General features: G+C 39.5%; 1 protein-coding gene across 1 annotated transcript in view; it reads left to right on the plus strand.

The window, feature by feature from the left end:
• Nucleotides 1-14,685, plus strand: part of LOC121527275 (contactin-associated protein-like 2) — a 230,438-nt gene that overhangs the window by 178,742 nt on the left and 37,011 nt on the right. The window contains exons 16-18 of the mRNA XM_041814171.1: nucleotides 1,415-1,571; nucleotides 2,561-2,688; nucleotides 10,376-10,546. Of these exons, the coding sequence (XP_041670105.1) occupies nucleotides 1,415-1,571; nucleotides 2,561-2,688; nucleotides 10,376-10,546 (456 nt within the window). The remainder of the gene's footprint in view (nucleotides 1-1,414; nucleotides 1,572-2,560; nucleotides 2,689-10,375; nucleotides 10,547-14,685) is intronic.

Consider the following 14,685-nt stretch of genomic DNA (forward strand, 5'->3'; position numbering starts at 1 on the left):
CAAGGTTGAGTAAACAAATCTGACATTTCTTATTGAAAAGCAGTGATCTTTCACCTCATGCTCTGCCATCAAAAAAAAAAAAAAAAAAAAAACATTTATTAATGTGTCTCCACATCTCTGCTGTGCACATCTGTAGTGCACAAAGGGGATGTGTTAACACACAGAGCTTATTGCAGATTTTAGTGTTAATGCAGACTTTTGTGTGTGTTGGTGGATCTTTAAAATCAAAGGTGTGATTTGTGACTGGGAGGGTGGGATGTTTTTACACTTTTACCATCCAAATGTGTAAAGCATCTTGGGTAAATTAATTTAATTCAGTGCAGCTGCTTGCTCTTAATTTAAACACATAAATGTGACAAAAGTTCTTAACAGATAATCATTTAACAATCAACTACCTGGAATGGGAAACATTTAGTAACACAACCTAATTTCCCTCTCTGTGATTCTCTGAGGGATATGGTAAATGACAACGTGACACAACCAAGGATTCAGCAGAAGTATGGTGCTAGAAGTCTCACAGTCAGAGAAATGTGGATCACCTGAGTGCAGTGAATGTGTCTCAGTGACTGAAGTATAAAGACACCTGTGTCTGGAAGGTTCAGTCACTGATTAATCAGTATTCCTGGCTACCATTACATCATGAAGACTAAAAAACACACACTCCAAGCAACTCAAAGGCTAGTGAAAAGTAGAAGTCAGGGGATGGATACAAAAAACATTTCCAAGTCTCTGAACACCCTCCAAAGTTAAGTTAAATCCATCATCAGGAAATGAAGGAATATGGCATATGTGTAAATCTGAAATAATCATGGAACATTACGAGACGGAGATGTTTTAAAGTTAAATGCAAAGCCGGAACTACACTTCAGACATGGCTGCTGCACTGTGTCACTCCGCCCAGTGGTTAACTCAAGAAATAGTTCTGAGTATTTGCTTCATGTGTCGTACTGTTACATAATTATACATTGTTATTTCATAGCGTGGTGAATGTGCAGGTCACAACTTGTCCACGAGAGCGTTTTGGAGTTGTTGGATTGTGTATTTGATGAGTTTGATGAGGGAAAGAAAAAAATTCTGTCTGCTAACATAGCGTTAGCGGTGCAGCTGGTTGCACCGACAACTAAAGGGAACGAATCCGTTACTAAGACTATAGGAATTGTGGCAATGGGCGAATTTGCCAAAATGTTGAAGTATCCCTTTAACGCCCGATACCTCAGCAACCTGACAGAGCTGGAGCTTGATCATAATACATTTTATAGGCACTTTATATGCAAAATATGTAAAACTGGATTAGTCTTCGTGAGGCCTGAAAAGAAAAACTTCAACCGTTTATATTGAACTTCCTTTTGTGCAGATCCTCATTTTCTTGAACAGACTTAAGAAAAAACTCTTGTTGTCTGTATTTGCTCCACAGATGGGACTCCCTATACGTGGTGGGTGGGCCGTGGCAGTGAGAAACACTTCTACTGGGGGGGCTCGTCACCCGGCATCCAGAAATGTGCCTGTGGCATCGACAGGAACTGCACTGACCCAAAGTACAACTGCAACTGTGACGCCGACCACAAACAATGGTAAGACAGACTTTGAATTAAAGTTGATCAGGAGAAAAAAATATTTTTTAATGTATTGATTAATTTCCCCATAATATCAGCTCTATGGTGACTGAAGTTTAAGTTGGCTGTAATGTCTCACACACTCATTTTCTGTTACAGAGATTTGCACTGGTATAAAAACGTTTCTGAATCATGTGTAAATCTGTATATCTAAAAAAAACATAAAATCTGTCCTGAGGGACTCCAAAATAATATTTTTCCTAAACCATCAGAACTTTAAAGGAATTTGTCATGTTTATTCAAAATCCGATTTTTATGTCACTGTGTTGATGTAAAACTGTCACTGCTGCTAATGCTATTGCTAATGCTAATGCTAATGCACCCATTCATCTGTAAGCAGTCTGTGTTAGCTGATGAAGAGCTTCAATGATGGACTGTGTTTATTTAGTCTGATGTTTGCCTCCACAGCCAACAGTTTGTGTTTTATTAAAGCTCTTTTAGCTATCTGATGGATATTCTTATTAGACAAACGGCCTCACTGTCAGTCTGTGTGTCATCTTATTTTACATGAACAGAAGGAGGGATGTCTCTGTCCTCGTCTCTAAAACTGATTAGATTACAAAGAAGTCTCTCTCTCTCTCATTGTTTGGCTGAGAGAATTTTTGAATATTACTCAAATAACTCTTATTCCAGTCATTACCCATAAATCTTACACTACATAGTCATGTACACACAGCTATAAATGACACCTCAAGGTTTAACCTCCCAAGTAGAAAGGGTGGAAAACAATTAAAGCTCTGTGAGGTTCTCTGTTGAATTTAGCAGTTTTAGAAATAAAATTGTTCCCACTTTAGATGCCACGGTTGTGAAATGTTTCAGAAGACTACCCATAAACACACTTTGAGCTTTGAGTCTACCCTCAGCACCATAGAATTACTCACTAGAAAAGCTGTATACGAATGTTGAAGCCATATAATCACATGAGTGTTTTTTAACTCTTCCTACAGGAGAGAAGATTCTGGTCTTCTAATTAATAAAGAACACCTGCCTGTCAGCCAGGTTGCAGTGGGTGACACTGACAGACCAGGCTCTGAGGCCAAGCTGACCGTTGGACCACTCCGTTGCCATGGAGACAGTAAGTGATGTGTTGATAATTTATTACTTTGAGTGAAGGGCAACCTGGCAAACATGTCAGAATGTATGATGTGATACATGTAGACCAAAAAGCTTGGCAGTTAGAATAAATAATGAAGTATACAACACCTGTGTTTGGAAGGTGCAGTCACTGGTTCATCAGTATTCATGGCTACCATTACACCATGAAGACAAATGTAAACTCAGAGAATAGGTTATTGCAAAATATAAGTCAGGGGATGGATACCAAAAAAAAAATCTAAATCTGAACATCCCCAAGAGTTCAGTTAGATCCATCATCAAACACACAGTCGCCACTGTGAAGCAGGATGATGGCAGCATCATGCTGTGGGGATGCTTCTCTGCAGCCGGCCTTTGATGACTTGTAAATATTTTTTGTCAAAATTGGCTGTGATTGATTTATAAAATCAATAAAAGGTTAAAACATCCAAGGGGTGAATACTTTTTATAGGTGCTGTATGCTTTGATTTAAAGCAGATGAAGAGGTCAGCTATGTAGCTAAATCACTATCAGTCAGATATTTAAACAGCACTTCAAACCTGAAAGGGAGTCCCAGAACAATGAAAACTGGTGGGTTTAGTTGTGAATAAGGTGTTGTAAAATGGAACCAGTGGTAAAGAAAAAAGAAGTTGCCGGCCTAACTGACTTCTTGTTGTTAAGGTTTGACTGCACATCCTTTGGGAATTTCACTTATTGACTACATTTATACAGTTAGGGGGAGCAAAAATGACATATTTTTGTTTGATTTTACATTGAGAAAACCCCAGGCAAATATTGGTGGAGATGGTTTTATAAGATGTGTCGGTTTCCTTCTGTTAGAGAATTTAAACAGTAAACAGTGCTTCTAGTAAAGGCCACTAGGCCTTACAGTGTTACTGATGAAGGTAATCCTAGAGAGCTCCATGATGTCTGCTGAACTATGGCAGTGTTGTGTCGCAAATTCCAGCATGTTTCTCCAGCTAGACAAGTATTACAAGTAAAAGTAAGACTGCTTTCTCCTTTATCTTTTGTCCAAGAAGAAGGCCACGTTTTCTCAATGTGATTATTTTATACTTGAACAGGATTTTTTTTAATACCAGAAGAGTGTTTTTGTTCATGAAATTTAAATGCAAGCATATTAATACTCTTTGATGGTCATGCTGCTCACCCACACCACTCTCATCTGAGAAGTTTATTAGCCAGAGACCATTTGGCTACAATAGTTAACCGCCTCATAAACAGAGTGGCAACATGGGTCACAGGTGGAAAAATGTGCAGAAAAAGCAGTGAAAATGTGTTAAAAAGTGTTAAAGTGGCAAATTAAGATGGCAAAAATGACGGGAGAAAGTTTTTATACAAGACTAGGTAAAAACCTAGTACATGGCTGACCACAATTATCTGGGATGCCTGTTGAAATGACTGAAATGTGTGTTCTGGCAGAGTGATTTTGTCATGATTGTTAGTAGTTTATTATTTTTAGCCAAAGGTATAGTAAGCGGTTAGTGAAATGTAAAAAGCTACATTTCCTCTCTTTCTGTCTGGCTCCTTCTGTGTGTGAGGAGCTGAAACCTGAGTAGCGGCATCCCCCCTCCCCTCCTGCTTTGTTCTACTGCATCTGACTGACTAAACACGGACACACATCGACTCAGCTGACACTCTCTGTATTTTTTGCTATTACTGTGAGAATGGAAGACAGCAGGAAAAGAGCAAAAAGCTCTCTTTTGCACAAGACAAGCTGTCGGTGTGGCTGTGCCCTGATTTCAACAAGAACAGCGCCTAGGTCAGAGTAAACAGCAGCGGTCCTACTGCGACATCCAAGCTAACAGCTAACGCAGCTAACGAAGTAAACGGGACAAACAGAACGTTGAGACAGAAGCGTCGCTGCGGCTCAGTCCTCGCTAATGACAGGCCTGCTAGTGCGGTCATTAGCTGGGACACAACAACTCATTAGCTGTACAGCTAACCCTTTCCACATAACTATCACATTGTCATGCCAAAGCGGGGGGCAGAAGAGCGCCATCTTCGTTTTGTTTTTTTTGCAGAAAGATTTTCCGTGTTGCTCTCAGCTCTAGCTGTAATGAAGAAATATGTTGTTCTGGCAAAGGCCGAGCTAACATTCGGCTAGCCCACAAGCATTTACACAAGTTCCCTTCTCCCCCCTCAACTATCACATAGTCATGCCAAAGCAGCTCAGCAGAGGAGTAAAAACATCATTTACAACATGAAAACCTTACAGGGTTATTTTATTCTTTGTCAAACATAAATGTTCTGGTGAAACAGAGGCTAAAGCTTATATATGAAAATGTTCTGAGGTTTGGTTTTTGGAAAGTGATGTCCTGAGGGGTGAAAAGCCTGCTCAGTGTTAGGCAGTGAGATTTGTAATAATAATGGTTCAGAATTATGTATCCACATGGTTAGTGGATATTTTAGTGGTGGTGTGCAGTCTCCATGGACAGCGGACAGTTATACAGCTAAAAGTACCATTTAAATTTGAATACTTTTCATCCTCCTCTTCTTCATCTGTCTGTTCTGAGACGGCATCTGACCTGGTTCTGTCCGGGGCGTGGAACACCTGCCCTGCTCTCACTATCACTCTGGTCCCGTCATCAACAATCTGGTGCCACTCTCACTAATGATTCCTTATCAGAGCTGCCAACATACAGACAACCCACTACCTAATGACCCATGACATCACATCTGTTTGTGTGTGTGGGTCTATGATGGCAGGATGGGCACGATTACTGAGGATAGATGCTTCTGTCACTTTATGGAGCCATATTCTATTTCTCTTTCTTAATCAGCTGTGGGTGTTCAACACAGAGACATGTGTTCTCTTCTTTATAAAGACAGACCAAATTAACAACAACCTGAAATCTGAAATAATCAGACATCCTTATCCCCTGCAACAATTTTCCAGTTACTCCTGATGGACTCCCAGGAGCTCTGGGTCTGTCCCAAGGTCTCCTCCCAGTTGGACTTGCCTGGAAGACCTCCACAGGGAGGTGACAAGGAAGCATCCTGATCTGATGCCCGAACCACTTTGACTGATTCCTTTGGATGTGAAGGAGCAGCAGCTCTACTTTGACTTGTCCATGCAAACATTTTCTGCGTGACATAGGGGAGCACTGTAAACTCCTGTGTGATTTTCCTACATTGTAAGTCTATGACTTGCGGGATTTTTTTTTTTCTTTTTCAATTTCTGCAGGTTTGCACCAAATTTCGGTGAGATTCTCAGACGTAAGCTAATCGGGACATACATTTAAACACACTTCAAGCAGAAAGAACCATTGCAGTAGAGAACTTATCACAGTAAGCTTAATCATCCCTGCTTTGACACAAGGAGGAGATGGGGCTCTTTGGTCAGTAAGACCGCTCCATTCTGCTCATAAAATCTGTTAGCACAAGCAGATAACCAGAATTAAATTTTTGACATTGATTATCACAAAATGACTCTTTTGGGTTACTTTCTTTTTACCCACCCCAGTGGCGGGTAGGATGGACGACACTGCAAAAAAATACCTACATTTGTCCTTTGGTGGAGGGCTGAAGGGAAGGTTGTTCTTCTGGAACCTTGTCCCACTCTAATGTAGATGCTCTTTTGTGCTTACCAGATTATTTTTTAAAGATAAAGTTTGTTGTAATGTACTGTGGTACAAAGCTATGAGCATTAATAACACATATGTGGATCATGATTGGCAGACATGCGAAAGACATCAGTTTTGCATTGGATGCTTTAGTTGTTTTACTTAATTCTCGTCTGCTTTTGCTCAAACCCTGGGTGTTTTCACTCTGCACTGATGTAGTTTTAGAGCACAAGTCTGTTCACAATCTGTTCAAAAGATCCCAAAGAGATATTTTCACAGAAGGCAGACAGTTCTTTTATTTCTAAACTGCACACCTGTTGAAGCGTGCCCTCTTTTTACTGAACAAAATGAAGTCTGTTTGAGTTTGGGGCACTGTGAGTTCAGCAGCATTCAGGAAAAATACCACAGCGAATACCTGACTTGTTGCTTTTCAAGCCCATTAATTGGACAGACTGCTTTTCACATGCTGAGAGAACATTTTACAGCAGATGTGTTTTTCACATCACTGTGGAGGAATTTGAGCCCACTCCTCTTTGAAGAACTGTTTGAATTCAACCACACTGGAGGGTTTTCAAGCATCTCCTTTGGATTTTCCACCAGTCAGCTCCAAAACCTTAGTGGTGTGTTGGTCCTGCATAAACCAAGTGTGCTTGAGCTTGAGGTCATGGACCGATGGCCAGACAATCTTCAGGATTTTCCACTAGAGAGCAGAATTCATGGTTCCATCATTGATTGCCAGTCACCCAGTTTGAAATCAAACTTGTCAGCTCTGTTTCCATAGATCACATTTTTATTAATAAGTCACTGATAAAGACTGAAAGTTATTATTTCAAATAGTTTGGTAAGCTTTGGCTCTTGACAGAGATTGAGCTTATATTTAGTGGAGCTGATTTAGACCAAGCATTTCTTTAGTTTTAGTAACTTTTAAATTTTTAAACGTTCTTATAATCAAGTGTTTATTTTCATTATTTTAACTTTATGTACAGCACTTTGAGACCTCTTTTTACTAAAAAATTATAATAATAACAATAATTATTATTATTTATTATTATTTATAAATTAACATTTACTTGCATTTTTGGTTGATTTAGTACAAGTACAGTGTTTAAATGAAGAAATATTAAACAAACTAGAGTTTTTAAACTTATTTTTTTGGTTTGTAAATCAGAGTGTCTTAATTCACTAAGCAATAATATTTATAAGCTGCAGACAAGCCCAGTAGACAAACACATCAAGTACAAAATAACTTCTGCTGTAAGGTGTGCTGTTACTCTGAGGTAGCTGAAGTTGCTGACTGATGTCCAGTGGTCTCTCAGTGTAATAAATGTAGCTCAGGCCAGCTGCTCCACTTTAGTTGCCTTTTGAGCTGTCATACAGTTCACGGATTCTTGTGACAGTAGTTCTTGTAGGTGTTCTGTGGTATGGGTCATCCAAGGCGACCCCAGGTGACGTCTTAAAGCCCTTGTCTTGTCAACGATGTCAATGGTCTGCAGTCCCTGGCGACTCATTAGCAATTGTATTAATCACCTTAGATGTTGTCGTTTTAGGGACAAATCCAGGTCTGCTGGACTGCGCCAGTGTAGCTAGTCCCATGTTGTTGTTAATGCTAACATTAGCACCATTAACTATCACAGCTTACCCGTGTTGTTGTTAGCATCTTCGCTAATATTAGCAAAGATTTGTCTGAAGGTGGTACTACAGATTCGTTGTGCTTTGGTGTAAAGACAGTTCATCACTGTAGCATGTACACACAACTTTTGTTTCATCCAGACTTCCATTAGCAGCTTTTTAAATCGAAATTTGCTGTGAAGCAGACCTGGGTCTGTCTCCTCACTCATCACTGAGTCTGACCCGCCTTTAACCTTTTCACTCCGGGAACGTAAACGTCCGCGCAGGAGGACTACGGGAGGAAGTTGTGGTCAAACTTAGTCATATGATTAAATTGCGATGTTATTTTTTTTACGCGTTAGCTTTCCAGATTAATCACATGCGTTAACGCGTTTATATTAACAGGCCTAATATAAATATATATACAGTGCTTAACAAATTTATTAGACCACCTGTCATATTTGTCTCAAAGACCATCCAGCCTTATGAAGGGCTTTAATGTGGACTCTTTCATTTTCGGTGAGCTCTCCACGTTTTACCATTTTGAACAGGAATGAGGAATTTCAAACTGAATTCACCTTTTTATACCCAAATTTGAGCCGGCTCACTGGGCTTCTCTGAGAAGTCCGAAATGAATCAAGCATAGCATTCAACCACTAAAACTCATTTTTCTCTTCAGGAATGCAATTAAATAACTTTAATTTGACATATTAATCAAGAAATAATAATGTGCTTTACTATTTTTTCAGTTTTTTTGTAAATCCGTAAATTTGACAATTCATGGGCAACAATAATAATTATATTTTAACATTAAAAATATCATTTGGGTTAAATAGCTTCTACATATTGGTGTATTAACGATTGCAGAAACATAAAAAAATGATTTTGGTAATAACCAATGCTGTTAATGTAGGGCAGCTGGTGCATAAACCTTACTTTGGGTGGTGGTCTAATAAATTTGTTAAGCACTGTATATATATTTCTATTTTTTTTTTTTCAAAGACTGCTGACTAAATCAGCTTATGTCACTGGATAAAGAGGGCGTGTATGTATCTGATAAACTGGAAACAGATGAGGTTACAGAAAAGCTCCTGCCACTTCAAAATTTACATCCTTAGAACCAAAAGGCTTGTTATGCATTGAACATTCTGAGTGACACTTGTGAGCTTTAAGCAACAGAGTGAAACTAAGGCTCACAAAGGCGTGCTTCAGAATAAAGGAGAGGAAACAAGAACAAAATATCAGCAGGGCTGGAGCTTGGACAGAGATGATGAATGGTACGAGGAGGAAATGAGGAGTCAAACCTAAAGGGTTGCTAATAAGCTGGAGAGGAAACAACATTAAAGGAATAAACATGGACGCCAAATCATAAACATCTGATTGCCACTGTGCCAGTTCCACAGATGCAGCTGATTGGCTCTGCTCTCTGGCACATTAACACTCCCATATTGAAATATCTGTCCAACACATTTTTATGGAAACTGATCCAGAAAATAAATGTCTTCAATAACTGGCTGAGATGCTGTGAATATTAGGCTGTTTATGCCATAGATTACTGACCCAAACTTCATTAGAATGTGATATGAACAGCCAAACAGGATAAGGAGAGCTTTAGAGGACAGACTTTGATTCATGTGTTACTCTAAAGTCCAATGTTTAATCAAGCTCAGCACTTAAGACCCTTCGAGTCTGGGTCTGGAAGCCAACAAGCTAATTCATGTGTCTATGCTTGACCAGATACTGTAGGTTATGTTCCAGTGCCCACAGATGGTGGGGATGACTGACGGCTCTATCACAGGTCATTAACCAGCAGATTTTAACTAACACACACATGGGTGTATACACTCATTCTTCTGCATGTACTCATACACCAGTCTACAAACAAATTCATATGTATAGGTATTTTAAAATGGATGATTTAGTTATTACAGCAGAAATAAGCCATCCATCCATCCATCCATCCATCCACTTTTTCTTTCTCATTCTTTCTCATTACCTGAAGTTCATGACCACAGGTGAGGGCTGAAATGAAGATTGGCCAGTAAATTCACAGCTTTGCATTCTAGCTGAGCTCCCTTTACAGCATGATGGTCCTGGAAGGAAGCCTGTAGGGCCCAACTTAATCACAAAAATCTTTACTGCTCCACTCTGTTCACTGTAGAGATATGGTTGAAGGTTAAAGGCTCTCAAAAATGATCAACCTTTTATGAAAGTTGCACAAAATTACGGAGCCATTGAAGCTCTGTGCAGAAATTCAGTTCCAGCTGTGGAATGCATTTTCTTTGTGATATTAAATACGACTCATTAAACTGGAGAGGTGAGATAACAATGTTCAATTCAGAATATACTGATAGCTTTTCAGAATAATATGAACATGATTAATCTCCATTTGGAAATTAATTGAATCTGCAGGTAATCAGATCTGAATGTGGGGACCACAATACCTGAATGTGGTACAGGATGTTTCTGAGCTGTAATGCTGTCTCTTTTTCACAGAGAACTACTGGAACGCCGCTTCATTCACCACCCCTTCATCCTACCTGCACTTTGCCACCTTCCAGGCCGAGACCAGCGCCGACATCTCCTTCTATTTTAAGACCAGCGCCCCCTATGGAGTCTTTCTGGAGAACCTGGGCAACACTGACTTCATCCGCTTGGAGCTCAAATGTAAGAAACATCTGAATGTGTTAGTGGGTGGTGTGTGTGTTCATGGAAGTCGGTCCTGTCTGGGTTTGTCTCTACTTGATCTTGTAGAGTTTGAGTTTTAGTTCAGCAGACCGACATTTCATTACAGACCCTTACTCTACCACTAGAGGTTAGATTACCTGAGCCCAATCCTGGTTCCACCTGCAAGTCTATGTGAACATCTGTATGAGGTTTGTTGTCTTTTAGAAAATAGCCGTAATAACAATGTGTGATCACCAGGTTTTACAGTTTAAATTCAGTTCCAAGCTGGAGCTGGTTTGACCTAGAAGGTAAAAATCTTATACTATAGTACCTAAAACCTGAGTGAAGACTTCTGGTCGATGGCTGTAAGTAAATGAATTACTGCATGCTATTTGCAATTGTTAGGCACTTGAACATTTGATGACTGAGGATTTTATATCATTTTATACCGGGTTAAGGACCTCAGCACACTGACTGACTCTGAGTCAGGTGGTTTGGGACTGAAAGTTGTGTAAACTTTTTTTCTCTGAGTTCTTAAAGCCAAACGTACTTTGCAAAATGTCAGACAGATGCATATCTATACATACACAACCTTACTCCTACATACTGAAAACAATGTGCTGACACTATGCTGCACATTCAAGTGCTGTGAGAAGCTTGCTGAAGGAGGATGTTTTTTCCAAACTTGCCCACAAACATAGAGATAAACTAAGTATCTGGTTTGTCCAGGCTGCATAGCGGGCCAGAGGAAATAGGAATGGCCCCCGTGTTTATTCGTATGGGTGTTTGTGTGTTTCCTGAGGCTTTCAAAATGCCCCCACATCGATTTTCTCTCTCCTCTCCCTCCCTATCATCTTGCATTTTGCCCCACAGCTCACATTCAGACACACAATCACACAAAGCCTCAAGTCCACACAAACACACACACATAATCTCTGCCCGCTCGCCAGTGCAAAAGCTGTATCTGCTGCAGTCCACCCAGGCCATGAAATGACAAGCATTAGGCTGGAAGAACATCACCGTGCTATGCAGGAACTCCAAGCAAAAACACACTAACATATACACAGATATGACCTTGTCTAAAACACACATTAGAGTGGACTCAGGAGTTTAAGGTGGACACTTTCACTTTGAATTTTAATCCAATGAAGGAGGCATGGACTCAGTTTAGAGGCAGCACTCATGTATTCAGAACATTTTACGCTTGGCTTTAAGGTTAAGGTCTGAGCACAGTGAAGTATGCATTTCCCATGTTTTGAGACCTTAACTGCAATTCAGCAATACTCTTGCCTAAAGGCTATGACCATATTTGTGCAAGGAAACTGAAGAGAAATTCTCTTTCTGCCTGTGGACCTTGGCTTTTAGGATAAATTAAGGACCCAATTAAGAAAACACCATCTAGACATTAAGTTCAATCAGACATCAATGCAACTCTGATTGTTGATTTGATTTAATAAGTTGATATCGAATTATGTACCTGGTAGTCAGCCATGAAAGGCAAACTTTTCCTTGCACTTGATTTGAGTCAGGTATACAAACACTGTGCTCAAGTCACTGCTAAAACAGACTGGCATGTCTGGGTTAGGGGCCTCAGCTGTGAGAACACAGACCAGTTAATTTATGGGATACTGTCGACAAACTTATTCTGGCTGTTAGGAGCTTGGAGGGGTTAACCCTTTATAGTTCATGTTCATCAATAATGCAAATATGAAGTAAACCTGGTCATGTTAGACACCACTGGAAAGAGAAGTTCTCATGATTTTGACAAAATCCAACTCTAAATGCTCACAGACATAACCTTGCAAAGTAGATGGATTTGCCTGTTTCTGTGTTTCTCAGTGGCAAATCCAACTAGGAAAACTCCTGTCTGAACCGTTTGGGCCCGGTTAGAAAGTGACAGGACCAATCAGTGTCGAGGGGCAGTACTTTTGGGTGCGGCAGAGTCTTGACATAAGCAAGCAGCAACAAGAGGCAAGTGCAATTATTGCAGAAGAGCTTAGCATGGATGCTGCTAAAGCGCAAGTTTTATCAGAACTTGACAGCATTTCTTCATTAAAAGAAGAACAAAGAACAGCAGTGAGTTGTTTTCTTTTCAAAAACAACAAAAGTCATGCATTGACATGCCTACAGTCACCACGGTTCACGTTATGCAGCCCTCTATGGAGTTTACCCGTTGGTAGAGGCGCACCTTCGTTTGGGGCTACGACGTCACTTGTTTTTTTGCTCTGATTGGCCCGTAAAGATGTAACAGACAGAATGTTCATTCAGTCACCCTCCGAGTTTTTCTTTTTCAAAGGATCTGCCCTTTTCCAATCGCTGTCTATGGAAGGTTTACCAGATGGATGTGTGAAACAAATCCATCTGGCATGTCAGGTTATCACAGACATGTTTCTAACTAACACGTGAAGAACGTGTCAGAAGTAGCCTGCTCTTGATTGAATTAGTTGAGCTTTAGCAGAGGTACTAGTGAGAGTGTTTAGCTATCATGTTTTCAGCTACTTCTTTGACCTTGTTTAATGACATAGCACACTTCTTTAAATCCTCATGGGCTTAAAGCAAGGAGTCATGCATTACAACAGCTTCAGACAGTTGTTTAAAGTCACAGCTCATCCACTGTAAAACAAAATTAGTTGAGCTTATTTAAAAATATGGAAACTCGTTGCCTCAAAAATAACAAGTAAACTACACTTGACTTTTGTGAGTTTAAGGAACTTGTTTATTTTCAGTGTGCAGTACTTGTTCTAAATGAACCATTTAAGTATTCACTACTAGTTTCAAATCTATCATTTTTAAGTGCTCAAACCTGAAATTCAAATGTGATTTAAGTTTGCAGGACTTAGGCTAAATCATCTACTTTGAGTGTGCAATAATTGATATTTTTCATGCACTGTAAACACCGATAAGTTCAGCACTCACAATATCATAGTCAGCTGATTACCTTAAAACGTCAAATAGTACTCTGTCAAAGTGTTTTTAAAGTTATCATTTCACCTAAGGTGGACTAACTAGTGCCACCATTTGCAGCAATGGCTGTTGGTGACCCACTGAACCCATAGTTGATATTTCATTAATTTCATTATGCCATCCAACATTCACAGACATTAATAACATTAACATTGCATGTATGTAATCGAGACAGCAACTTCACTCATGGTGCATTTAATCAATTTATTTTATTTAACCTTTATTTAACCAGGAGAAAACCTCTATGAGATTAAAAATCTCTTTTCCAAGAGTGTCCTGGCCAAGACAGCAGCAGCAAATAGAGTGCATAAAGGTTTGGTGCCCAAAGGCATTCTTGGAAAACTGCAAATTTGTCACAACTCAAATAATTTAAGTAATAACAAAAATACTTAAATTGTTTGTGTACTGTTCACTTAAAACTAAAATGAGATTTTTCAGCTCATAAAAATGAGCTGTTTTGGATTTTTAAGTAAACACAACTTCATTTGTTTCAACCAAGTAAACTAAAATAAATTGAACCCTTTAGCTGTTTTGGCCAAGAAATACAAGTAAGTAGTTTATAATAAGTATTAAGAACAGGTTAAAAAAAAAAAAAAAAAAAAACTGAGTTAATTCAACTCAATGTTTCTGAAAAATTGATGTTGCGTTTTACAGTGTAGCGTTTGGCGGTGCCCCAGACAGGCTGATGGAGATGATCCGCAAAGCTGACACGTGATTGTTATTAGTAGCAAAATCTTGAAATCTCAGGGTTCTTTTTACCTCTGCCAAAGAGGTTATGTGGTCGGGTGGGTTTGTTTGTTTGTTTGTTTGTTTGTTAGCAACATAACTCAAAAATTCATGGACAGACTTTTAATGAAATTTTCAGGAAATGTCAGAAATGGCCTAAGGAAGAACTGATTAGATTTTGGGACTGATCCGGATCACCGTCTGGATCCAGGAATTTTTCAAAGGATTCTTTACTATTGGGAGATAGGGCTAATGGCCGAGGTCTGAGCTCTTACCACTTTACACCAGGAGATGGCAGACATGAGTTACTTCAGTCCCAGCAGCATGTTTTTGGTGTGTTTCTATTCAAATTTTGGAGTTTATAGAGTTTGAAAGATGCATGCCCGGTCGAGGAGACAAGTTGGAGCGTAACAGAGAGAAAGACAGCGAATTGTAGCGAGAATACTTAC

This window comes from Cheilinus undulatus, linkage group 19 (assembly GCF_018320785.1).
Source record: "Cheilinus undulatus linkage group 19, ASM1832078v1, whole genome shotgun sequence".
NCBI lineage: Eukaryota > Metazoa > Chordata > Actinopteri > Labriformes > Labridae > Cheilinus > Cheilinus undulatus.